Below are 27,631 nucleotides of genomic sequence, written 5' to 3'. Positions count from 1 at the left end.
CAGAGCAGGTGTAAACTCACTGCATGCTGATAACCTCTAATACAGCAGGGTCTTATGCAGTATGTTATGCTATATGTTCCTCTAGAATGAACCAAATGGAACACACACCTGCCCTACCATTAGGATTTAAGTAAAGAAAGAAAAGCACACCTATTCATCTTAAGTTATAACAAGTTTTTCAAGTGAGAAGTTAAACCATGGATGAAAGACAAAGCAGCCATTGACACCTCAACCAACATAACTTTCTCAGTGTGCCTTTCACTTTGAAAGAGTAATTTCTGAAGGAAATCTGCAGTTACATTTTGTAATCTAATGTCCAAATAATAACATCAATAGTTTGGGGGTTTGTGTGTTACTGGGCAAACTACTTCCGTATCAAAATGCAGGCAAGGAGGAAAAAGAAAGCAAATAAGCATGTGCACAACACATTGACAACACAGAAACTCTTCTGTGCAAGTAACCCTTCTGAAATGCACAACAGGTCTGCATGTCCACCAGAAAGAACCACAGAGTCATGCTACTGTTATGAACCCTTCCTTTGTAATACTCCACGTAAACTTGGCTTCCTGCTCTTAGCTGGAGCATTATATTCTCAAACAACAGTCACAAAGACTAGTCAAGTAGCAAGATGATAAGAGGGATGATTCTGTCCATTTTTATTTTCCTCTTTCAACTCATTTGTTCTCCAGCCAGCCACGATGTTGTTTCCTGTACTGAAACTACTTTCCTCATGAAACTGTTGCTTGTCATGACTTGTTACACTTCTGTCTCCTTCCTCTACACTGTTGTAGAACTTGATTCATACTGATTGCTAAGACTGAATACACTGGGCTTTCTCACCTGCTTTGTTTATGAAGTGTAAACATGTTTAAATGAGGAGTATGTACAGGTGTGGCCTCAGAGGTACACCTGCTCACACTGTACCTCTCCCAGCTACCAAATCAGAGAATACTGCTGATCAGTATGAGCAAAGAAGTGGTGCTTGTGATTACTTCCTCTCCTATTTTCTGTTACCCACTGAAAGATGTTTATCCCCCAATAACAAAAGAAGCAATGCTTGTAATTGCTCCTTTATCTTCCATCACCTACTGAAAGATGTTTATCCCCAATAACAGCACACAAAACAAGCAGACATCAACTTCTTCAATACAGTGGGGTTTTAAACCACCCATTGGTAACAACTGTTTCTCTTCTTAATAATACATCATTATTTATAAATTAAACATTGACCTACATATGCCTCCTTGGAACCTGTGATGCTCAGTTACTATCAGATATCAAAGAAGAAACCTGTGTCTTCAAGTATTATAGCTTCTTTTTTTTTCTTTTTTCTTTTTTTTTGCTGCTATCACTGATGTAGTAGTAGTACAAACTGGACCAGAAAAAAAGTTATGTTCCCTGTTTTAAAAAGAACAACATGATATAAGGCAATCTATCAAAAAGAGCAGTCTTTTTTAATCCCCCTATGAGCTTACATGAGCTACTGTAGCAAACACGGCAGAACCACCACAAGCCAAAAGCCACACTTCTCCAAGTAACACTGAATGGCTCTCAACCCTTGCTCTTTCTGAGACCCAGCACAATGCTTCAAAGGAAAAAAACCAAACACCTGAAAACAAACAAACAAACAAATGAAACAGAAAACAGCCCCCCACCCTCTACCCCATGACTGATTAGAATTAATGCCCTTCTGTTGGGCACCAAGAGACTTTTCCAGTTTTACTGCCTTCTTCACTCCCAGGCACCTCTGCACACCTAAAGCAGGCTGCCCTGACATTTTCCGGGTTGGACTTTCTGAGGTTAACATTTTCCTCTCTCCAGTCTCTGCTTGTTCATTTGAGGCGTTGAGTCACATTAGCCAGAGCAACAGCAAAGGCTTGCACTGCAGAAAATGGATACTGAAAGTCCAAAATATAAGCATTGCCATCAATCCTTCCAAACTGCATCACCTGGGAAGCAGGGGAAGAGAAGGGAAAGAAAAAGAGGACAAGGTCAAAAAAAGTGATCCACAGGAAAGGAACCAGAGAAGAATAAAAGCAAAATGGTTTTGCTCCTTTGTACAAACACCTCACCTCCTGAGCTAATATGAATGGGGCTACTCACAGAATGGGGTACAAAGCCAAGGAAGAGTAACAACACCGTACTATTGTGCTGTATGGAGCATTTGACTACAATATTCAAATTTATAGAGTAAATTGAGCTTTAAAACATACTAGACTGTATACAGCATTGATGTAAGGAAATTGTCATCAACTACTGCAGCAGATATGAGTTACACCAGCAACATGCTTCATGCAGTAAAATACCATTCTCTCCCTTGGAGAGATCCAATCATCAGCCCATCAGGGAAACAGATTTTCTTTTCAAAGAAAGAAGCTTTCAGGGAAGGGGAATAACCAATCTCCTGACACTAGCACTCCATAGCTGGTAAGCTGCATGTTCTTGGCAGTTCTGTTTTCCTTTGCATAAACTTCACAAGCACATAACTGTACCAAGAATGAGGGACCATGGGAGATGTTTGAAATGTAAAGCAAGGCTAGTCAGGTAGTGTTGCTGTTCCACAGGGAACATCTTAAGTTTGGCCTATTATTATTGATTTTTTATTTGCTTCATGAGAAGCCCAGATCGTATTTGCTCTACAGTGAAGAACCCTGAGCTAGAATGGAGGCTGTCTGCGGAAGCTGAGTCAGGCTTTGCTCCCCCACCAACAAAGCCTGCAGCAAGGTGATTTAGCACAGCTGCCCATGGGCATGTATCCAAAGCCATTTAACCAAAGAAAGGAATATAAATAGCTCTGATGACTGCCTTTCTAATGAGCTATTGTTACAGAGGAACAAAATCAAGAGACTACCAGGGGTCATGCATGTTGGATATTTAAGACATCTAACGCCCCATTTAAATCAGAGGGACTTGACAGCCTTGATGTCTTCTAATAAATCAAAAGTGACTTGCAGTGATGAGAGAGCTGGACAATGAAATAAGTATGTGTCTCCTAAGTCTCAGTGTCCTGATGATTACTACCACTTAATAGCCTGGGTTTGGTGTAGTAACATCCCACTTGGGCCCAGAGCCTAAAATTAAACGTGGGGTTTTCTGAACTATCCACAGACCCCTCTACCCATCGGTGGGTCAGAAGCAGCTCAGGAATGCTTTGTTCTGGGAATGGTCTAGCATTAAGAACCAGAACCAGAGGCCTGGTAACCCACAGGGGAAATTTTGGCATGGAGGGAACCTAACTGCTCATCCATCACCTCTGCCTTGGCTGTCCTCTGACTGGCTAACTTTTGTGAGCATTGCAGCGTTCACTCAGATAGCTGCCATCCACAACCACTGACAGCAAACGCAGCTACCACAGGGGAGGTATGTTGTGCTTATTACAAAACCCACTTCCAGAAGTGAGAGCCAGTGGGACCAGAGGAGGCCCTTATTCCCATGTCTGACTGCAGTAAAACCAAACCTATTTTGTACATTTGCTTTACAACTGAACTTTACCTTCTGTTCCGAATCCAGACCTTTGATGGTTGCTTTTTATCAACCATATGACAAAGCTGTTCTTCACAGAGCAGCTCACACAAGAGGGAGACACTCTCTGCATGAGAGGCAGAGCTCATTCCTGGCATGGCTTTCCCCTGCCCACTCCCCACCCTGGCCCTCGTGTACCACCCCTCCTACCTGTCGTCCTTCCAGCTCAATCTGGAAGTTTTTTGCTGACTCCTGGGTCACCCGCCCTCCGAAGTCCAGCTGGTAGACTTGTGTCGCCTCATTCCAGAGCGGCTGCTTGTTGGCCATCACATATACAAAGCCCTGGCTCCCCAGCCTGCCATCCTCCTTCTCGCTGGCCTTCCGGCACTTGAATTCATCCAGTTCACTGGCTGTCCTCAAACTCCTTTTGGTTTTCCAACCTTTTTTGCTGCCCTGGCTCTGGTTCATCAGTTCATCCCCACTGATAAAAAGCTCTGGCTCACTCTCTGAACTGTCCTGAAACTCGTTTGTCTTATTTAGCTTCTTGGATTTCAGCTGGTCTTTCTGGCTCTTAACCTTCTTCTTCTCCCTCCCCAGCCGGGGGCTGGATATTAGCGAATTGAAGTCAGTTAGCGTCCTTGCCTCCTTTTTGACCTTGCCCTCAGTGATAGCTTGCACGTTTCCTTCCTCAGCTCGACTGTCCAAGCGCTTCCGGCTCTTCTTGCCAAATTTATCTGTCCTTTGAGGAACGGGGCTTTCTGTCAAGGAGAGCACTTCCTGGAAGGTGTCTGCCGTCTCCACCATCACCTCTGTGCCCACATGGCCCTGCAGCTCTGCCGGCGGGGGAGACATCACCGGCTTCTCCACCACAAGGAGTGGTTTGGGGGGCAAGGTGCCCTGGGGGTTCTGTACGGGTGGGCAGGTGCTGTAGGAACTCCATGGGTGCAAGGCGATTGGTGGTAGCTGTAAACTAGAGCAGGCGCTACTTCCCGGGTACATGGGTGGCAAAGGGCAATAGGAGAGGTTGGATGGATAACCTGGCTGAAGCACAACTGAGGGCTCCTGCTGTGCAAACTGTGTTGGAGCCAGAGCTTCTTTGGGGGAGCAGGGAGGCTGCATTCCCTGCAGGGGAGGGGCACTGTAGTTTCCTGGGTAAGGTACTCCAACCCCATAACTCGTCTGGAAAGTGGCAGTGGGACTGGTTGGAGATTTGGGGGAAACAAATGGTACTCGAGACATATCTAGATGTTGAGTTTGACCAATAATAAGAGGAGTCGGTTTTAGAGGGTTGGGCACTGAGCTCTGAGATGTCCTTTCCTGAGGAACCCATATCTCTTCACTCACCATAGGGTCCCACTGGTATGGCGGTGGCCGTTTTACATTGAGGGCAGCCTCCGCCAGGGACATGGGTGCGTGCCGTATTGATTTCTCCACTGGGCAGTGCTGAGATAGAGCCTCATCCTCCGTGAAGGCGGAGTTGATATAATCCGCTCGGTCACGGGAATTATCAGGCGGGCTCAGCAAGCTGTAGGAGGACTGGGAGGCCAGAGGCGAAGTACTGACAGAGTGAGCCATGACGGAGCTGTGCTGGGAGGCACTGCCAGTGCTCAGATCAGATCTCATGCCACCAATATTGGAAGTGCTGCTACTAGCGTTGGCACTAGTGATGCTGCCCACACCACCAGCGCTTGGGTTGCTGCCGCCACCACTGCCGTTGTTGCTGCTGCACTGGCTGCAGGTGTACAAGGCGGTGGGTACTCTTTGCTGGTACTGCGCAGTCATGACATTGCTCTTGGCTTTTGGGGGAAGTTGCAAGGTGGCTCTCTGACCATCCACCAGCTGAGCCATTTTCAAGGCTGCCTCTCTGCTGTTCCTCCGCAGAGTCGCGTGAATGATACTGCTGTCCAGCCTCTGCGCGATGCTTCTGCCCTGGGCCAGCTGGTTGGCGATGTCAGGGTAGGGTGGTGGGTCCCCGGTTGGGATGGAGTAACGGGGGACCGTGAGTCGGTTCAGGGTGGCGCTGGTGCAGGGCTGCTGCATCTTCTTCTCAGCAGCGGTGATACGCAAGGTGGCAGAGCTGCCGGGCCCCGGCAGGGTGTATGTGCTCTGTGCACAGAGCACCCTGGTGCGAGGCCGGCACACCTCCTCCACGTTCCCGCTGCTGTCGAACGTGGTTATCCGCTCATACCCCAGTGGTGTCTGGTAGTGCCCTGCCGGGTAAAGGGAGAACTCCCCCTTTTTCAGGCAGAGGTCGAGGGGTGGCTGTGGGGGGCCAGGGGGTGGTGGCAGGGCAGCAGGAGGTGCAGTGGGGATGGTGCCAGGGTAGGGTGGCGGCGGGTTCATCTTGTTCAGCTGCAGCTCCGGAGTGGCGCCGAAGATGACGGCGTCCCCTTCCACCAGCTGTGGCGCCGGCCGTGGGGCCTTGGCCTTGGTCAGGGGCTCGTGCTCACGGTCGCCATGGTCCCGCAGGTCGGCCAGGGTGATGGCGGGGGGCGCGGGAGGTGGCGGGGCGAGAGCCGGGGGCACAGGGGCAGCGCGGCCCATATCGCCCCCTGCCCCGGGCCCGGGGAAACGACCCGGAGGCCCTGGGAATGGCCCCGCCCCCTCGCCCCCCGCTTCCGCCGGCGGATTGGCCAACACATCCAGCTGCACGTTCTGATTGGCCAGCAGCGACTGGACGAGGCCGATGCTCTGGGTGGGCGACATGGCCTGTGCCGAGCTGTGGATGGGGGCGATGGGGATGTTGACGGTGCACGGCGGGCTGCTGGCAGGGGCGCCCGGCGCGCCCGGCACTGCAACGACAGACACAGCCCATCACCCGCTGCACCGCGTCCCATGGACCCCCCAGGGACCCTCGCATGCGATGATGGCTGTGGGGTTGCCTGAAGCGATGAGGGGCCGCAAGCCTGTGCTGGCTGCAGCAGATGGGCAAGTGGTTGGCTAACAGGCACTAAAACAGTGAAGCCTCCTCAAGCAGTGTTTCATATATTTTTGGGTTTTCTTCAGCACTTGTGGAAGACATGAGGGCTCCTAAAAAATGTTTAATGGGAAAATTTCATGGCAGCATTGACATAAAATTTGGAAACAGGAGGTTTCTTTTGTACTTTGTCACTACACTTTACCTTTGACTTCTTAAACTACTAGCTACCTTTACATAACTTGCTTAAGCAACTCTGCTGCATTTGGATGGCCTTCTATCAGATCCCCGAGTCAATGGATAAGAGCTTAGTTTGAACAAGTCAGCCAGCCAGTCTCCACTGATTCCCACTGCACAATATCTATTTGTAATAGCTGGTGATCAACTTCAAAGTAACTTCTTGGGAGTGATGATTCAGAGGTGAAGTTCAGACCTTGCTTTCAGTCTACATTATGATTCTCACAGACTTTCAGAATCTGAATTACCACTGACTCATCATCTAATTTTAACTACTTTTGCCAAAATCAGTATGTTTTGCTGAATCAAGACTCACTAGTTTTCAGGGAGAGTCTTCTGATAGTAAATACATCAACAAAACATAGCAGAGATAATCCACTCAGAAACCCATGGCTGCCCCTAGTCCTAGTACCTTCTTCTCTGCCCCTAGCCCTAGGACCACTAACACTGACTTCTGACTTCCTCTAGGGCTCCTGCTTCTTAATGGTAAGGCACAGAAAAGCCCCTACTGGCACAGGATGACTCCCCCTGGAGCCATTCAGGTGCCAGTGTGCCGTGCTGAACCCAGCTTTGGGAGGAAGGTGAAGTGATGGTCTTCAAGCCTGTCCTGATCTGACAACAGTTACGGGCTCCAACTTGGACATTTGTTGTCGTGAAAAGCAGAGAGCAGTCAGGAAAAGTGTTTTTGAGTATAGTAGGTGACAAAGCAACCAGTAACGCAAAAAGAGGGAAGCTAAAACAAATAAGAGAGAGGAATATAACAGAATGAAATGCAGACAAAATTTATAAAAGTTCCTGAAAGAAGATTTGTAAGGAAAGTATGTGAGGAAATAGATGGGAAGCCAGAACAGAAATGTAAGGGGAAGATGTGAGAAAATAGATGGGAAGCCAAAAAGATTCAAGAAGTGGGGGCTGTAGTCAGGGCAACTTCAGCATAAACATTTGGACTGGCTGCAATCAGGAATGTGAAAAGAAGCATATGTATATAGGAAAAGTTTTCCACATGTGGTGCTGGGAACAAAGGACAGGGAGGTAAGAAGCAATTCTGATGAGGTTAAGCAAAAGCATGGAGCTATCTCAACTGCTTGCAATTCCTTCTGCAAAAAGTGGCGAGAGTGATTGCAACAGAGGCTACCACTGAAAAGCTGGAGCCGGACAGGGAAATGAGGACACTGGACCCAAGTACAGGTGCAGAAGGAAAGATAAGAAGGAACAGAATACAATGAGGAGAAACACTAAACAGTATATTAAACCCCCTAATAATCTTGCAGATTCTTTTTGTATACAACCCACAGAAAATGGCAAGCGAGTTGCATCATCAGGTTTATGAGAAGAAAAGAGATTAGGCTCCAGGATCCTACAGTCATATCTAGGATCATTTACATGTGCCAGACTGTGTGCAGACCCCAAATTTGCAAGACCAGATCAGGCAAGAGATCCATTATTCAGGACTCTTCCGGTTGCTGCCAGTTCCTGATTAATTTCTAATTAAAATTCTAGTCATCTACCTATGCCCTATAATTACATTTTCAATGGCATTAGGCTTTTATCAGCAACAGTCTGAATGTAGTAGGTGTACAGCTAGGTCTGTGGCTAATTTTTATGGTAGTTCTGTTCATTCCTTTAGAAGAAGACTGACAGCTAAACTTAACTGACCCTAAGGCAGCGTGGCTCTGTGCCTGGCTGGCAGGCAACGCTTTCGTCCTGATGCCTTCAGGTTAGCAATTTATCCACCAGAGCTTGAGGTTTAATTGTTAGCTTGGTTTGAGCAACCCACAATGTTGCTGTCATGGGTATTAAGTGCCTTGTCAAACAAAACCTCATTCATTGTGGTGTTGCTTAATATCCCACAGTGTTTAAAACCAATGTTATTTGGTTTTTATTTTTTAATTTATTTGTTTGCATAATCTGCAAGTTAAATCAATTCACTCTCCATTTGCCTTGCCAAATCTTTACTGACTACATTAAGAGTACCTCACTATGAACAATCCATTTCCCAAGAGCAGCTTTGTACAAAGGTTTGTTTTTATCTAACATATAATCATTATTTACACTGCAATATTTTTTTCCCATTAATATATGACACTTTTTTCCTTTAGATGCAGGCTTTAAGAAAGGATATCCACAAAAATGTTTCTGGAGACTTACGCAGCCTCCGTTTGTTAAGACACAAATCAATTTTCAGAAAAAAAGTAGAAAGAAAAAAGTGGACAAGAAGAGGAAGGCTGTTACTGAGGACAGAGTAGGATGATTCTTTTACCAGACTTCTCAAACGGCTGTAACAAAGCTCTCTAACTATATGCCTATATCTGGTGTTCATCAGCCTGCAATTCTGAGTACTATTTCATCTCTTTTAATAATATAAAAGGAATTGATATTGAAGATCTAATCCAATTTTCAGGAAGGGATATGAAAACTTGGTATTAACTTCTTTTTTTTTCTATTTTTCTATTACTTTCTGAAACCTGTAACCTGGCAACAGAAATCCCTCACTGATGTGAAAATTCTGAAAATATATTAATTTATCTTCTTTATTATTATTTGCTAATTTTATTGGCATGATTTTTTTTTTTTTTATTGGAGCAGCTCCTGAGTACTTCCAGTTCTTTTACCTGCCACATTCACATTACCTGCACCCAAGCCTTCCCTGCACTGCTTGAGTCTTCTGCTACCTCACATCCCAGTGAAATGAGAAATTCTTCCCGATCCCCCTTGTTTATAGACTATGTCACTATTTTAGCCTCTCTGTAAGACTTGTTATTGATAAAAATCCAAATGGGTGTTTATCACTTCTCAAAGGGTGGCTGAGTTTTATGGGAACCTGCCCTCCAAGCCAAGCTCCTATCTGTACTTTGCTGCCATCAGGTCATGAGAACGACCTTTTTGGCTTCCAACATGTTACAGTTCTGCCCTCCAAAGGTGCAGAATGCAAGGAGAATTCTGTGGAATAATGGTCTCTGGAGAATACTTAGTGAACTAAAAGAAAATGATCATTTTTCCAATGAACTTGAAACTTAGCAGCTCCATACGGATTACATTTTCCAATGTTTTAGAAAACAGTGTCCATAATACATACTAGCCTTATTCTAATTCAGTTTTACAGCACCACCACCTATCAGACTAAGGGATTTTGATTTGTGTGTTTACCAGAGGGGACTAGTGACACAAGTGATCTGCCCTCCATCTAGCTTAACCCATAACATGGTAGACCTCCAGCTGCTCCTTACCTGGTAAATCATCTTCGTCTTCACTGAAAACATTTGGATTAAAGACAGGCAGGTTAATGTAGTCCATTGAAATCTTCCGCACTTCTGGGAGATATATTGTCATCTGCCGGGGCTGCAGATGCAGCAAACTGGTTTTATATATTACTGGAGAGACAATTTAACAATAAATAAATAATCTGCTACATAAAGAGCATCTAAAGATAATAAAGAATCAATTCAAACCAGAAAGAAGGGCTATGACTATTGTTATTTACTGTATTAATGAAAAAATGCAAGTATGGGCCACTCATAGCTGAATCACTATGCAACACTTTGCATAAACAGAGTTGAAAGATATTGTTACTTTCTGCTATTTCTCTTTAAACAAAAGTGACATTTCTGTAGTTAAATAGTATGTAGAAATAATGAATTATGTCATCTTGTATTCACATTTATTTTTTATGGAAGGAAGATAATTTTTCCATTCTACTTTTGGAACTCTTCACCAAAGGATGTTACTGAATTGTATGAGTTTAGTGGAAAACTGGAAAGCTCTCAGGAAGCAAAATCTGTTGAGGGTTACTACATACAAAAGAACTCCTCCTGGGTTAGGAACTCCCTGGGACCCTAATGACTGGAGACAGGGAGAATATTTGAAGGAAGTGTCACTATACACTTACTCTACACTTATATCCTTCTCTACCTATCTGTCACTGAATGAGAAAATCAGAATGACCTCTCGTCTGACCCAGTAGGGTCATTCTTACACTACCTTTTGACAATCATTGCAAATGCAGATGTCAAAAAGTCATATATTACTTGGGAAAAAAAAACCAACAAGTAGCCGGAATAAACCTGAGGGTTTCCATAACATTTTATTAAGAGGAAGGTGCCACGGCCCTTCAATAGTAGCACTGGTTGTCCCCAGGATGACAAGATCCAGAGAAGACAACCTCTGTCCAGAGGCTGGGCCAGAGAAAGTCCTCTCCCCAGCAGTTTGGAGTCCATCTCTTGTCTGATAGTAGTCAATATAGCCACAAAAGATATCTATTTAACTAATTCTGCATCAAGGGCATCATTATGTAGTCCTGATCTAACTATATAATGAAACACAGGAAAAAAAAAAGTTTTCTGAAGAGTTCACAGGACTCCTATACTTGCATTAATATTTCAATTCAGAGCTCACTTCTACTAGTACGCTGCTCTTTACTTAGCCTTATTCCTTCAAAAGGACTATCTAGGTAGAACTGGCCTACACAGAAAAAGATAAGGAGCACAGACAAATACTACTTTTAATGAAGGCTACCAATGTACTGATGCTCCACAAAGAGAACCATACGACAAGGTTATGCACTGACTTGAAGAATCTTGAGCATGATGCTGTAATAACTTTTTAAGCATTACTTTGGTATAGTTAGTAGCCAAGTGACCATAAAAATCTGACTTTTAAAAATATTTCTATTACAGTAGCTTAAAACCTGTGAGTTTTATTATAGTCTTCTTGCAAAAATGTTCTTCGGGGTTTTTAAAATAAACTGTAAAAATCAAGGTCTTGACTGTAGATTAGTATTTTTGTTACAACTAAGACTTAATATTTTATTGGTCATCTCGTTGTATGTATAGATTTTAACCTCTTTTAGTTACAGTGAATTTTATAAAAACTAACTGCTACTGTCCATAGAAAATAAATGCTTTGTTACAGAAGCCTTCCGATCACTTGAAAAGAATCAAATGGCATTAAGTTTGTTGCATGTTAGAAGGAGTTTGACATGCAAAAAAATCAATAGTTTACTTTTACCTGCACCAAGGTTAGTTGGTAGGAAAGCAGCCAAACCCACGATTTTAAATTTGGTTCCCCAGATATTAGATGTGACCTGAGCAAGGTAGTTGTGCTGCAAAGCAAAACAAGACCATTTTACCTAATAAAATCTGTATTGAGCTCTAGTAAGAAACTGCACAGCAATCAGGCTATTGCAAGTGATAATACAATTTCAGCTCCTCTTGTTTTTATTTTACTGAAACATCCTAATGTGCTTATGTAGCAACTCTTATACGCAGTCATTAAGAAGTCTCATTTTGATTATCTGTACACCATCAGATATTGTGTATACAACAGCCACATTGGCTGGTAAAAGTTATTGAAGGACTGAACAACATGATGGCAGCTTAGTGAGAATAGGCCTGTTGTCAGGCTTCTCCTGCACAAGAGCATGGCTATTCTGTAAATATACCCGTCCCTCTGCTTCTGTGCTTACGAATCACTTTATAGAAAAATAAATAAGACAGAAAGACAAACATATTTTTACTGGAGTTTCCAAAGCAGCTTCCCAAAACACTGCTTCAATGGTGATCAAATTATGGGTCTTAAAGATCAAGAGATTTTCTCAAAGGCCAAGAGTTACACTGTCAGTAGGAGTTAGATCACGCCAAGAGCAGGATCTAAGCCTCTGGTCTCCTGTCCTATCGAAAGGACTTTTAGTCCTACCTACCACTGCTGTGTAACTGACCTAGACTGTTTCAATGTAAAGGAAGAAGTGAAATGATAGTGCAGAAAAAAAAAACCAACATCTGAAATTAAACAAAACAAAATGAAAAGAATGTTGGCTGGCATTAATAAAATACGTAACCTTGACAGTTCTACAACCTGCTAAGTTTCATTTACCCACAGGACACAAACACCACGAAGAGCACAAAGCACTAATTCCTTGCCTTCCTTCCAATTAAGGCCATTACATGTTAATTATCAAACAGAGAACATGTGGCCCTCTGAAGCAAGCACTTGCTTATAACTGCAATCCCTAGCAAAGCAGAGAACTGTGGTAGCATTAAGATAACTCTGAGAAACTGATGAAGCATTTTTACATACACCTTCAAACAGCCAGCAACATCACCTAGAATAAAACCTCTCACATGGACTCACACTGACAGAAGGCAAAGGTAGCAGGAATTACCAGACAACACTTGATATTCCACTGACTCTTTCAAACATTAATATTGAACTGGAAGATGCAATTCTCTAGTTGCTCCATCTAGCTACTGTAATTAAATGAAAAGTTTTCATTGGTGATCACTGGATCGATATCACAACATGCAGACTCTGGAAGGAGATGCATTTGGGCTCAGGTCTAGTAACAATGTGCACAATACCTGAGTAATATCTTCTAAAGGAAACTCTCTTCGGGTTAGGCTTGGTGAACCAATAGAAGGTTTCCTTATTGGCAGCCTTGGTGATCTTGATATCTCCTGCGCAGCTCGTGACATCTTTGGAGATTTGCGAGCCTCTATGTTGATTCTGCAGATAAACCAATAATTGGAATCATCAACAGGCATGCAAAAATGCACAAAATTCATGTCTTTCAATGTAAGGATGTAATGAAGACAACTGGTATGGTGTCCTCTAAGTGACTAATGAAGTCTTTAGAGTCTACAGGATGGACAGTTACAGGTCAAATGTAAAGATACATGAGAACTGACACACTTGCAGTAACTCAGACTTGGATACTGTCCAATTCATTTAACAAAGCTTACATCAGTTCTGTGAGATACAATATACCCTCTACTAATCCATAAAAGGTGTAGGGCTGAGTTATTTCAGCTATGAAGACTTTGAGCAATGTCTCAAGAAATGAAAACAAGACACCTGAACTGGCAGATCTTCACATCAGTAGAGCAAAGCAAGGGCCCACAAACTTCGTCACTGATCTTAGAATCCCAGAGTCATAGAATAGAGTTGGAAAGGACCTTAAGATCATCTGGTTCCAACCCCCCTGCAAGGGACACCTCACACTAAACCATGCCACCCAAGGCTCTGTCCAACCTGGCCTTGAACACCATCAGGAGTGGACCTTTCGCAACTTCCCTGGGCAACCCATTCCACTGCCTCACCACCCTCACAGTAAAGAATTTCCTCCTTATATCCAATCTAAACTTCCCCTGTTTAAGTTTTAATCCGTTACCCCTTGTCCTGTCACTGCAGTCCCTAATGAAGAGTCCCTCTCCAGCATCCCTATAGGCCCCCTTCAGATACTGGAAGGCTCCTATGAGGTCTCCACGCAGCCTTCTCTTCTCCAGGCTGAACAGCCCCAACTTTCTCAGCCTATCTTCATACGGGAGGTGCTCCAGTCCCCTGATCATCCTCGTGGCCCTTCTCTGGACTTGTTCCAACAGTTCCATGTCCTTTTTATGTTGAGGACACCAGAACTGCACACAATACTCCAGGTGAGGTCTCACAAGAGCAGAGTAGAGGGGCAGGATCACCTCTTTCGACCTGCTGGTTACGCTCCTTTTGAGGCAGCCCAGGATACGGTTGGCTTTCAGGGCTGCAAGCGCACACTGCCTGCTCATGTTCATTTTCTCATTGACCAACACCCCCAAGTCCTTCTCCGCAGGGCTGCTCTGAATCTCTTCTCTGCCCAACCTGTAGCTGTGCCTGGGATTGCTCCAACCCAGGCGTAGGACCTTGCACTTGGCATGGTTAAACTTCATGAGGTTGATATCAGCCCACCCCACAAGTGTGTCAAGGTCCCTCTGGATGGCATTCCTTCCCTCCAGGGTACGAACCGAATCACACAGGTTGGTGTCATCGGCAAACTTGCTGAGGGCGCACTCAATCCCACTGTCCATGTCAGCGACAAAGATGTTGAACAAGACCAGTCTCGACACCAATCCCTGAGGGACACCACTCATTACTGGTCTCCAGCTGGACATTGAGCCATTGACCACAACTCTGCATGCAGCCATCCAGCCAGTTCTTTACCCACCGAGTGGTCCACCTATCAAATTGATGTCGCTCCAATTCAGAGCCAAACTTTAAAATTTGGAGACAAACTCTAAGCCAAAAGTTATTCCTATCTCCCACTACAAAAGGTGGGTCATGAATAAGAGATTAAGCACCTGAAACAACTGACTGGTAGGAAAAACAGCAAACGAAAGTTAGATTTCAAAAGTACACTCTTAAAAAAATCAAGGATGCAATATAGTTGTTTTTCCTGAGCTATTACAGTTTTAGCTCAGGAACTGATTTTTTTTTGTCAAGTACTACTACTAAACTTTGGTCTGTTCATATATAAAGGGATGCATTTGCTTTGCCTCACACTAGGGCAAGCTCATAATGTAAGGTCTTTGGAAAAGCGTCAGTTGCAGCTAGAAGGCATCAGGGCCTCAATCCCATAACGTGAAGCTGGTAGATAAATGTCAGTGATAAGCATCAGACATCAGTGAGGCTCTGTGCTGGTGGAGGATTCTGTCTATGCACATAATGAAGAGCCAGCAGGAAAAGAACCAGATGAATCAAGAGCCTAGAAGCTTGGTTTGCATATTGTTACAGAACCTTGTCAACCCAGTGTTCAGGAGGATCTGGTTGCAGAGGCTCCCTTGCAAGGTCACCAAAGCAGCAGTGCCGTCTATGCCAGTATCTATGCTACCTATGCGTAGATCTGAATTTCAAAATACCCCATAGAAAATGAAGGGTTTACCTAGACTAAGCACTGAAGAGGTAAAAACACAGACTGTTTGAAGGACAAAATACATTCCATCATGGCAAAAGTTCACATGTGGCAGAGGCAGAGGTGGGAGAGTTTATAAAATCTTTCTTTAAGACTGAGAAGTCATGACCCACCACCTTTTGCCCCAGAACCTTCCCCACAGACCACCTCAACACCAGTTTCTTGAGATCACCCCATAACTGCACTCTGTAGAGAACCTCACTCCTTCAGAGGATGACTTCTATCTGCTTGAAGGAGTTTGCTTTTAATTTTATGAGGTGTCAAGACAGTGTTAAAAAAAAAAAAAAAAAGGAAAAAAAGAAGAAGAAATATCCAAGAAATTATTACCTGGGGAGTTTGGGTGATTTGCTAGCTCGACTGATTTTGGGAGATTTCTTTGCTGCCCAGTCATCACTCAGTTCAATATCGCTGGAGTCAGAGCAGTTGCAGCTGTCAATCACAGTGGAAATCAAGCTGTTTCCATAGATTTCATCTATCAAGACAGGCCCCAGAAAATGTAAGTGGTGCTTCAGAAAACTGATATCAATTGCAACCATCTGCCATCAGAAGCATAAATCCAATCCACAGGCAGCAGTTGAGATAAAACCATGCAGAGAAAAATGAACCATTCTTCACCCTGCCTAGTATAAATTCCAAATTCCCAATGATTTGAACCTGAGTGAACATGATTCAGAGGGGTGAATTGCAACTCAAAACTGATATTAAAGAATATTTTCTGCTCATTATCAATCTGTTCCCCACTGTTCAAAATAGAAGAAGTTCCCTTTTGTAGAGCAGAAGAGACAATGGTATAATTTCAGAGGCTTGAGCCCAGGTCATGCTAAGATTTTCTTTAACTATTGAGGATTTAATATCTAAGTCTTTCTACATCATTTTTTTACACAGAGCAACAACTCAGCTATACCTGCTTTTCCATCTGTTTTAGGATCCATGATGACAAACTCCGGCCGCAACTTGCTAATGCGACGTCCCTTCAGTATAGGCACCAGTCCCCCGAGGTATTCCAGGTACAGAGTATAACATGGACCGCCAACCTCTGGGTCATCTTCTGTCCGCTTCATCGTGCAGTGAAGCCGTTCATTACCAGCTGTTGGGTAGCTGACAAAATCTCTCATGTTGTTTGGGTCTGGGATAGGAGGCTTAGTTAAATGAAGGAAAGAAAGAGAAAGTTTCCTATAGGTTATTGTGTTTTTTTTCTCCTGTGGTGACTTAATCCCAACACAACTAACTGAATATGAACCCAACTCTAACTTGGCAGTTCAAAATTAGTACAGGTTACTGCGTGAGTTATGCAGGACCCACATGCAAGACAGAGTAGCTGTGTATTATTTAGTTAGGTCAAAAGCAGCTGTACACAGAAAATTGGAACTAGTTACATGAAAAAGGAAGGTTGGACCTGTGATTAGATCACTGAATTAGACAACAAACGTATCTTCCAGCCTCAGCTTCTCCTTTTTAACTTGGGTAATATGGTCAAGCCTAAGTCTCAGAATATCTTGTCTCTTGGTGGTCCTCCAAGTGAACTTGGCCACTCAGGTTCCCATTCCTGGTTAGCACCAGTACATGCTAAGCCACTACGCTACAATGATGTCAGCTGTGGAAGAAGCTTGTACTTCTTGTACCACTTCCAAGCACATCACCCATCTTTGCTGAGGGCCTATTTGTGTGCAACATGAAGAAATATGAACACAAAGCTCAGGGTGGGTTACTTTGCCCTGCTTGCGCACACGCTGTATTAATCCATAAAAAGCTCAGTCCTAAAGCAGTAGATTGCTTTTGTATAATGTAGTATAAAATAGTGTATAAATAATTATAATGCGTATAAAATAGTATTAATGTATATAAGTCAACACAGTTTCTTTCAAAATGCTAGTACAAAGGAAAAAAGGAGGGGATATAGGCTGAGGAGTGATCTGTGATGTAGTGCTCAAGCTGGAGGTGGAAGAGGAATGCATTCAGGGAAGACGGTGCCCTTTCAGGCACTGGAGGCACAGCTGACAACGTTGGTGGGAGTATGTGCCTGGGGGAAAGCCAGGGAAAGTATGGATCAGTGTTGAGGAGGCTCCAGAAACACCCATGAAACAGCAAGGAGGGGCACGTGGCTTCTGGGAACCCTGCATCAGCCTCTCAGCTATGCAGCCCCCCTCTAGGAGCTGACAGAAGGGTTAGTGGCAAGTACATTCTGCTGTACTGCCTCTGAGTGATGTCATGGCTCCCAGCCTTGCTACAGCCAACAGCTGCCTCTGTCCCATCCTGTCCCGTCCCATCCCATCCCACCCCATCTTATCCCATCCCATCCCATCTCATCTCCTCCCCAACACCCAAGCAAGCATCACTGAAATTCTAGAGAGCTTCAGGGGTGGCTCTGGGACAACATGGAAAGCATCCTGGGGAGAAATAGGCATGCTAGAAAGAACTGAGAACCACTGGTGTGTTAAATGTTCTGCATTTGATTTGAAGATCGAGGAGTTACGGTTACAGCAAGGCATTTATTCTTCTCTGGCAAATGAAATGTTTCATAGTTGCACAAATTGCCCTCATTAGCAGTACCCAAATGGAACTGTGCTGCATCATTATTTTACAAGCATAATTTATTCTCATTTTAGCTGGGCCAACTCCACTGATTTCAAATTAGTTATTCTAGCTCTGCGTTGTTTTAACAAGGATCTGAAACTAGCTCAGGAGAATGCTATTAACACATATACAGAAAATACCTAACACAAAAATACATGTTTGAATGTAGGGCATTTACTATCTAATGCCCTAGTTTATAGGCTGTGATAAAGAGTTCAGAAATCCTGAGATATGACTGCAGGCAAAACCATGAAACAAAGGGGCTGAGCAGATGGCTCTGCTTGTGGTACAGGAAAAGGCATAATATCCAGTTCATTTTCCACAACACTGTTGGAACAGTAAGGTTAGCAGAGCTCACTGTCAGCAGAAATGTCCGGGCAGCCACAGGTCTTAAAAGTGTAACTTTCCTGGCAAAACAAGGACTCATGTAATAGGTAGGAAGGCAACAGTTTTACAGCTCTGAATCTCTCCTGTGACTGTGACACAGACTTATCAACAGTGTGAGCTGCTTCAGAAGTTTTTTTGTCACCAGCAAATTTTACCCTTGGGATCTCCTTGAACAGGCCATCCCCATGGAATAAAGTAGATCAGTATGTGTGAGCCTTCTCTTGAGATTTTAATAGGCACCAAATAGATTAGTGGGCTCTTGAAGAGGACAGGAATGACCCTTAATCAAGCTTTTAAAATGGTAATTACGGTAAATGTAATATCTTATCATTTAGCCACTGCCACTTAGTAGCACCATGGGAGGGAAATCAAGCAACCCTTTCCTCTTCCTCACACACACACATTTCTTTCCTTTTACCTTGATTGTTGGTATAAAGGCAGTGGTGAGGTATGAGCAGAGCCGAGGGGGCAGGGTCAGTTTGCTGATATCCTTGTCATCCCGCAGGCAGCTAGCAATGGTCTGCTGGCACAGCAGCTGCAGGCTGGAGACCCTGTGCTCCACTCTGACAACATACAATGCAGGTCCGGAAGCCATCAGCAGGCGCGAATCTCTGTGACCCCAACAGATGGAGATGATGGGACGCTGCGTGGAAAGGAAAAGGACACCACTTTAAAAGAGCCTGTACTTGCTTAGAGATAGTTGCACAGCAAGTGACCACATGAATTCAACACCAGCCACATCACACCAAGTCTTACAGAAACTTAAAAATGCATAAAATTGCCCCCAAAAAGGGAGAAGGATGTAAACACCTGAAATTACCAATATCAGTGGTTGATGTTTATACAAGGCTTTTTACTCGCAAGGCTTAAAGCCCTTTACACAAGGAATTGTCTATCAAATTCATTGGAACAGGTTGTTCAGAGAAGCTGTGGCTGCCCCACCTCTGGCAGTGTTCAAGGCCAGGTTGGACGGGGCTATGAGCAACCTGGTCTAGTGGAAGGTGTCCCTGCCCATGGCAGGTGGGTTGGAACCAGATGAGCTTTAAGGTCCCTTTCAACCTAACCACTATATGATTCTATTATAAGTGACTTTCAAGTCACACAATGTTAAAAAGCAGAATCTTTTGATGCCATATCCAGGTGACTTTTTCAGTCATCTAATCAACCCTCATCCATTGGTAATGGCCCACATTTTACAACTGAAAAGTTAAATTGTATACCCAGAGACATTTAGTAAACTACTGGACAAAATACAGACAGCTTTCTTGTCTTACACTGAGACTTCTGCTGCACAGTATCTCTTCTGAACTATTCCCAGAGGAAGCGAACTGTGGAAAAGCACCAGGAACAAAAGAGAGAATGGCCTTTTGTCTTTCGCTTGCTACACTCAGAAATGTCTAAATTCATGACAGTAAAACCAGTCAGGAGCAACTGGTACTAAGTGTCAGAACATGGAGCAGAATTAACAATAAACAACTCAAATGCTGTTCTGAACATTATTCCCTGCTGCATGAACATCAAGAGTTCATGTGAGGATACTGAGCTGTGCTTGCAAGGAGCTCTTTAACCTCTTCTAAACCCCATCTTTTTCATGTAAAGCACCAGTCTGTTGTGACCTCCTACAGCCCTATCACTATTACTTTTGCCCTTTATAAGTGTTAGCTGCATCCACCTCTCATCTCTTGCTTTCTCTTACAAAGCATCTGTATTTGCATATATACACACAAAGTGGATGGAATTTCAATCCCATAACTGCTATCTCTATACAAATAACATAGAATAAAGAAGAAACTCTCATGTCATGAAGAATACTGTGCAGCAGGTTGTAATCAGTAAACTACAAAAGGTTTGCTCTTCCTGTGGAGGGCTCTCTCCTTTTCACAATCCATGACACTCAAACTCTTAACCAAACATGTTTTTAATCTGAATTATGAACTGTATTTACTGAAAGGTCAAGGTCTCTTTGAAATACGTTTGCTCTTCACAAGGTGCATAAACCAAGAATTAACTATACAGAAGACAAGGGTCAACGCACCATCAAGAGTAACTTTTATCCACTCCTCTCTAATAATATGATACCAGATAGCTGGGTTAGATCAGCCTAGAAGTTATAAATCTCGTCTGGAGAAGAAAGCTTTCCCTTTAGTTACAAATTCAAGATGCTTAAAGGTGAGAAATTGGGACAAAATGTTTTTATGTGAATGATATGAAACAAAATGTAGCTGCACAGTACTATATCAATATATATCATCAAGATACAGGGTTGGAAAAAATAACTTTTTCAGAGAAAAACCTTCCCTCCTATGTCATCTTATCCTAGATTTACATTTTAAGGAAAACACTGGTTTTAAAGTGGGAGGAATGAAGAAGCTTCATTTTTAGAGCATCTAGGCAACACCACACACACACACTTCCATGGAGGCACAAACCTTCAGGCTGACTGATATGCAAATAGAAAGTAGCTACATGTGAACTGTGTGATTTTCACAGTAATTGCTAAAGGCATTTTGTAGTTGAGAACTTCAAAAGAATTGAGAAATCCTTTGTGTACCATTGATAATTATTACACAGTTTGTCATAACCATAATCTGTGGGACAGGGTCTTAAATTTGATGGGAGATCACATAAAAGATACCTTACTGATTGGTATTTTCATGATTTGAGAGTTTGGCTCAGCCCTCATACTGTTGGGCAGTAATGAGACAGTTCAAGCTTGCAAAATAAATGCAATTGAAAAAGCACTGACACAAGTTAGGTACCTGCCATATCTAGTATATGACAGCCTGATAAAGGCACTAGTAGAAGTGACCCTGATTTCTCCAAGTACTGAATTCTGCACGGGCAGAACTATCTACCTGATCATTACCATGGGATCCAAACTGCATCCTTCTGTTCACCTTGCATCAAGTAAAGCTTACCTAAAAATACAGTGAAGGAACAAAAAAGGATGTGACTTCACACACAAATCTTTAATTACTGGAAAGAGTTTAATGCCAGAAGAGAAGTCTAATATCCCAGCTAGCATAATACAATATAGCACACCCAGAGAGCCCTACCATGAAGTCTAGTACTGCAGCTGCTATAACCCAATATATCATACCCAGACAGGCCTCTCTTCATCCAAAGAGAGTCAAGTGAAACCACTTCTCTCCTCAGATTACTGCTGCATATAGAGAACAGCAGAGATGCAGATACTACTAGGGCAAGAACATTTGCAATCTTAGACATATTCCCAAAGAAGAGGTTTTTCAGAAGCTTTGAAACACTGGGTAGGACATCTGGCAACACAGCACTGTGGAGCTCAGGAAGAGTAGAAAGTTACGAGTTGAAAGACATGGCCTCACTGCATGATTTCACCACAGGCAACCATAGTTCAGCCATCATTTAAGCTTCTGAATATCTGATTCCCTTATGTTCTGTTTACAGATTTTTATGTAAACAATATGTCAGTGGCTGCATGTTTAAATACACACACACAATAGCTACAAGAGTTGTACTGTTTGTAAATCATGGCACCTCTACTCTTTATTTAGTCTTCTTACACACCTCACGTTTTAATATTTTCAATCTCATCAAAGAGCACTTGTACCATATTGATTTGTCTTTGTTTACTGATTCACCACAGATGCCTTGCCTTCCTTTTCTATGGAATGGGGGGACCCACAGTACTCAAGCCTAACATCCAGCTACATTTTCTTTATGGTGAAAGGCTAAGATTTAAGATGAGGTTCAGGGAAAATTAGTCTGTCATTACAAGCTTGGAGAAAGAAAAGATCACCCAAATGCCAGATCTGACCTGACCTTTAAATGTACTGCTCAAATAATACTTTTCAATGACTATGCTTCCCACTCTTTCCCTTGACAGTCAGGGATATGAATCAATTACTGCAGCAAGTCAGTTATGAGCTGGCCACCTTTCCTTCCAGACTCTGCTGAGAAAAAACAATTGAATTCCAACATCCAACATAAACCATCCATTTATTTGCACTGTTTTAGCAAAACAAAGAAGGAAGGAAAAAAGTTGTTGATACCCATACTGTATCTGTTAGAAAATGAACAAGCAGATCCCAGGACAGAAAAAATTACTTTCCATGTTTGCACACTTTTATTTTTCTGCTAGGAACATGGAAATGCAGCTACAAATATAATGTCTAGTGAGAATTTCTAATCTCACTTTGCATATAAATATCTTGTCAGATTTTTAAAAATCTCAGCACAAACTGTAAGATACCTGAATTCCTGGGTTTCCATACAAACACGTAAGAAAAAGACATGGAAACATCCTTGAAATTCTACATAGAGATAGGATTCAGATCTATTACAATTATATATTAGAAATAATTGGCTAAAGGACAATAAAATAAGATGCTGTATCAGGAGAAATACTGACTGAAAACCCATCTCAAAAAGTGGCAAACAGGCAGCTCTTTCACCTTGGTGGGCTTGAAAGTCTACATCTGTTCAAATCTTTACCCCCAGCTGGAATGTTGACTCCCTTTAGAAAAGCACATGGGAATGGATATTCCTGCTCAAAGCTCTGTAGTTGCTTCTCATAATTCACTCATCTGTCTCTCTTCAGGAGAAAACACGATTTATATGGCTTTAATCACTTTTATGCAGTTCAGTCAATGAAAACACTGTTCAAGCTGATTCGTGCTGCCTGCTTTGAGCTCAGAAATCCTGAGCCACAGGGCCTGCTGCTGCTTGGACTAATCCCTTATCTTCTGACACTGGGAGTCCCACTGGTAATGAAAGAAAAATGGTATTCCAGAGCAGAAAGCCCAGCAACAAGAGGGATTTTTCTCAGGAGAAAGAACCCAACTGCAAAATAGTATCTAGTGAATGGTATGTGTAAATAAAACTCTGATGTCTGTTGCCTGCTCACTCTCACTTTGCTGATGTGGAGATGAACATTCTTCCCTCTCCTTTTCCCAGAGAGAAGCTGGATGGTACAACAGCTGCAGTGCCCACACAGCTCTTGTGAATTGTGCATGCGCATCTCTGTACTGCCACAGCATTCATGGCTGGCTGCTGAAAAGAAATGTAACTTCTTCATTCTTCTGTTCCCCACATTAACAGTGGGAATAATATTAACTAGTAGGGATTGAAGGTGCTAAAAGCAATGAAGGCTGTGATGTGGTCAGAAATGACACTGCTCTGTGGCTTTGTTTGATTTTTTATGCAGATGTTTCTTATAGCCTCTGTCTGATTGGGTTTTGGCTTTTTTTTTTGGTTGCGGTTTTTTGTGTGTGTGTTTTTGTGTGTTTTGTTTTTTTTTTTTATTTGGCTTTGGGTTTTTTTTTAAGATTCTAATACAACAATGAGATTCTATTGTAGCAAAATGAGTCATTGCTTAGACAAATGTCTCCATTTTCCAGTCCTCATCACAATCCATTTCTGCAGCAATCAGAGATGACCTTATGGCCTATATGGAAAATATCACAGTCCTTATTGATGTCCCAAAGAATGTTTCACCACGTAGTTCTAGACAGTTGCTCTTGTTCCTGTAAGACAATAAACTCTTCTTGAAGCTTTATTGTCATCCAGTAACAACTAAATAGGATTAATTTCTGGTGATACAAATACAAGGCAATGTTAATTCAGAAGCAACAAAACCTGAACACTCTGTGTGAAATAAAGGAAGAGAAAATAAGCAAGGTCAGTTCATCTGGTTAACACAAAAGGCAGCCTCTTATCTCAAAGCTTTCTGATCTGAATTTAATCTGAAATTGCATCCTCCTTCTCAGCCTTAATAAAATAGCTTTTACACAACTACCACATTTCTGCAGGATCACATCATCTTAAATCTATCCATTCAGATGCTGGGACATTTCCAGCTGAGAAGCAGCTGTGAAATGCTGTGAAGGCTGCTGCTGAGAACAGCAGGTTTAGAGCAAGAGGGTCTTCTCAAAGACTCCTGGAAACCTCTCCAATAAAGATTTAGTGTTTGGTATACCACTCTGAATTAGGGTTTAAAAATATTACAGTGATAAAAATGCAATTACAATTTTTCTGCATCTAATTCTGTTGCTTATACAACTGATTCCGGAACATGCCGGGCTTAGTTCACTCTCATCCTTCATTGCACTTGAAGTTTAGTATGTTCTTACATCAGTTACATAGTGGTATAAAATCATAAGCTAATGTGAATATACTGTAGAATTATATGTGTACAGATTTGATCAGCATCACGGTTTCTAAGTCCATGTTCTTGTTCCCCTGGTCTTCTGTGGGACATATAAAAAAGGAAATTATAAAAAGTGAAGAAGGAACCAAAATACAAACTACAAGTTTGAACCATTAGACAACAAAAATTTCCCAGGTTTGTTAAAGCTGGTAGTTAAGTAATTTTGAAGTGATCCTGTAGAAGACTCCTCTGTTTAAAGCTTAAATGGGAAGACAGGAAGCAGCTGTATCCACTCAGGACCAACAGCAGGTACAGTTAGTTGATATAATAAAGACCTGCCTTCACATCCAACAAGAAATTCTGAAGTGACAGAACTGGGTCACAGTGTTTTAGCAAGACTGTAAAACACTCTTGAATGAGTTGATTATTCTCATCCCTGCTTGATGCCAGGGAAAGGCTGTGAGGGTTTAACAAATAATGGAAGAAACCAACATGCCTCCAAGAATAATAATAAAAAGAAAAAAAGACCAGCAAGGCAGCCTGCTGTTGTAATCACAGTTTTAAATGTTGAAAAAGCAGGACCATGAAAAAACTGCCAGCTACAAGAAATGGGTATATTTTTGGTACATCATGTTGGTGTTCATGTACACAAGAGTCAGTTTAGTAAGAGCTAAGTTTTACAGAATTTGATAGTATATTTTTTGAATAGTTATCAGCTGATCAACAGCCTTTAAGATATGCTCTCTGTATTAAATAAGTAACCAGTATGGAATCTTTGGAATCACAATATAGATCCAATTTTATAGAACTACTTCCAACAAGATCATGGAATCATAGGATCACAGGCTGGTTTTGGGTTGGAAAGGACCTTAAGATCATCTAGTTCCAATCAGGGACACCTCACACCAGACCATGCCACCCAAGGCTCTGTCCAACCTGGCTTTGAACACTGCCACAGATGGAGCATTCACCACCTCCTTGGGCAGTGGGTTCCAATACCTCACCCCTCACTATAAGATAAAAGTCTGGTGTGACTTTCTGAAGACTCTTCTGAAAATTTCTTCCCATTCTTTCAAGGTTCAAACATGATTCCATGTGGCAGAAGTTCCATATTGGCCCAACCCGTACCTTTTTTCCATCTCTTTCAGCTTTTTCAGCTCTTTCTGCTACATTCTGCAAATACATTCTTGCAGCATGTCAGGGTGGGAGGCTGATGCCTCAGATCAGGGAAGAAGTGAGGCTGTAATACTGTGATAACTTTACCACTCTGTTTACGAATGTTATTTTTCATGCAAAGTGTTCATTTGGATACTTCTAAAGAAGTGTGATTTCCCCATCTAGGGTTTTATAGTCAGCAAACTAGGTTTATGAAATATAAATTCCTATACTGAAGGTAAGAGCTTACGAGAGTTAATCAAATGAGGCAAAGGATGCCAAAGCTGTCTTGAAGATGGAGGGGAAGATGGTGAATAAAACACCTTGAAGGGAACCATGACAACAGTCATCATCAAGATGACTAATCTGCAGTACCCAAATCTATCCTACCTTGGGGTCTGCACTGACTTTATGTTAGGTAACATTCCAGCCAAGTTGCATACAAATCCTACATCAGTTTAGACTGAGTTTTATTATAAACAGTAAAATCTCTTGTTTCCTGAATATCCTACCAAAGACAGGACAGACAAACAGCAGAAAAAGAAACAGTTCAGTATACTTTACTGATAAAATTTTCAGACATCTGCTTTATCAAAGAATTGGGACAGAGGACCACATGGAAAATCAGTTGTGCATCTGTAACCTACTACTTTCTATGTTTGTTTCTGCTTTACTTTTTCTGACTATTCAGAACAATGCTCATTTATAATAAATTTGCTTTTCCAGTCACATTTGCTTGTTTCAGAAGAAACAGTTTTGGCAGAAGAATTTGAGATGAGGAAATTATTTTCTTCAATTAATTTCTTCAATAACCAGTGATGATTTTTATAAAATCCCATTACAAGGCTGACTATCATGGTACAGAAAACTAATTAATTTACTCTGATGAATTACTGGAACCACTGACTCACTGTCATCTCTGCACACACATCTTTGGAGTAGAGGCAGAGAATAACAAAGTTACTAGCAAGAGTAGTTTTTATCTGGTTTTGTTAGTAAATCAAATACTTAGCAATGTTCTAGCGTACCTGTCGCTTAGCTGGTAATACTGCCAGTCCAGCATTCAAATACACAGAAGCATAAAGTCCACATAAACAGAAGCACACGTCCTTCTGAAAGACCCCTCACTTCCTCCTGAAGCTAAGTAAATATGAACTTATGTGCACTAAATAGAGAGAATGAACACTGAGTTAATAAGAGGAGTGGCTCTAATTTTAGGCAGGTTTACGCACACAGTTTTTCCCAAAGAAACAAGACTCCATGATTGTGCTATTAAAGGGGTGATTGTTTACCCCCTGGCCCCTCTCTCCTTTGCTTCCAACCTGGCTTACAACTTCTGAAGCTGCTGGCTTTTCACCTGAAGTTGACAATGGGGAAAGAAATCTTCATGATACTAAAACACTGCATTTTCAGTGAAAATTAGCAGCTGGAAAAAGCATAGAGGCTCATGTTAATATTTCCACTACAAGAGATACTGCAGTATGGACTTGGAAGTTACCTGTTCTGTATGACCTGTCAGTTGTCCTGTAAGTACTCATATAATGGCAGAATAATTAGCCCTTACATGTGTCACATTATGTGCTTTCTCCCAGCTGATTACGTAGAGAACTGAGAAGAGCTGAAAACATGAAAAGCTGAAGTGATATGGGGAGAAACGAGAGGAGATGAAGGTAGTAGCTGGTGCAGTGCTGTGTTTTGTCTTTAGTCTGAGAACAATGCTGATAACACACTGATGTTTTAGGTGCTGCTCAGTAGCATTTACTCTGATCAAGGACTTTTCAGTCTCATGCTCTGCCAGTGACGAGGGGCACAAGAAGCCAGGAGGAAGCAGAGACAGGACACCTGACCCAAACTAGCCAAAGAGGTATCCCATATCACAGCACATCCTGCCCAGCATATAAACTGGGGGAGAGTCACCCGGAAGGCCAATTCACTGCTCGGGTCAGGCTGGGTATCGGTCGGCAGGTGGTGAGCAGTTGTATTGTGCATTACTTGTGTTTATTGTTTGGTTGGTTTTTTTTTTCATTTCCCTTTTTAGTTTTATATTCTCTCCCCTTGTTAA

The 27,631-nt window shown here is 42.5% G+C and overlaps 1 protein-coding gene across 8 annotated transcripts in view; it reads right to left on the bottom strand.

Moving 5' to 3' along the window:
- Nucleotides 1-1,134: 1,134 nt before the first annotated feature.
- TULP4 (TUB like protein 4) overlaps nucleotides 1,135-27,631 on the bottom strand; it is a 158,766-nt gene continuing 132,269 nt past the window's right edge. For 7 of the 8 annotated variants that reach the window (XM_061471631.1, XM_061471638.1, XM_061471633.1 and 4 more), the window contains 8 exons: nucleotides 18,706-18,930; nucleotides 16,231-16,465; nucleotides 15,654-15,798; nucleotides 12,970-13,114; nucleotides 11,621-11,714; nucleotides 9,844-9,987; nucleotides 3,673-6,254; nucleotides 1,135-1,949 (listed from right to left, as the gene is read on the bottom strand). In XM_061471631.1, coding sequence (XP_061327615.1) covers nucleotides 1,833-1,949; nucleotides 3,673-6,254; nucleotides 9,844-9,987; nucleotides 11,621-11,714; nucleotides 12,970-13,114; nucleotides 15,654-15,798; nucleotides 16,231-16,465; nucleotides 18,706-18,930 — 3,687 coding nt within the window. In that variant the 3' untranslated portion in view covers nucleotides 1,135-1,832. The remainder of the gene's footprint in view (nucleotides 1,950-3,672; nucleotides 6,255-9,843; nucleotides 9,988-11,620; nucleotides 11,715-12,969; nucleotides 13,115-15,653; nucleotides 15,799-16,230; nucleotides 16,466-18,705; nucleotides 18,931-27,631) is intronic. The other variant, XR_009746614.1, reaches the window with a different exon arrangement.

Source organism: Pezoporus flaviventris, unplaced genomic scaffold, assembly GCF_033815535.1.
Source record: "Pezoporus flaviventris isolate CSIRO_AGI_PZ_B2104156 unplaced genomic scaffold, CSIRO_AGI_Pfla_v1 ptg000066l, whole genome shotgun sequence".
NCBI classification, from domain to species: Eukaryota; Metazoa; Chordata; class Aves; order Psittaciformes; family Psittacidae; genus Pezoporus; species Pezoporus flaviventris.
The sequence above is the reverse complement of the archived record's forward strand: the minus strand, read 5'-3'. Positions and strand labels throughout refer to the sequence as shown.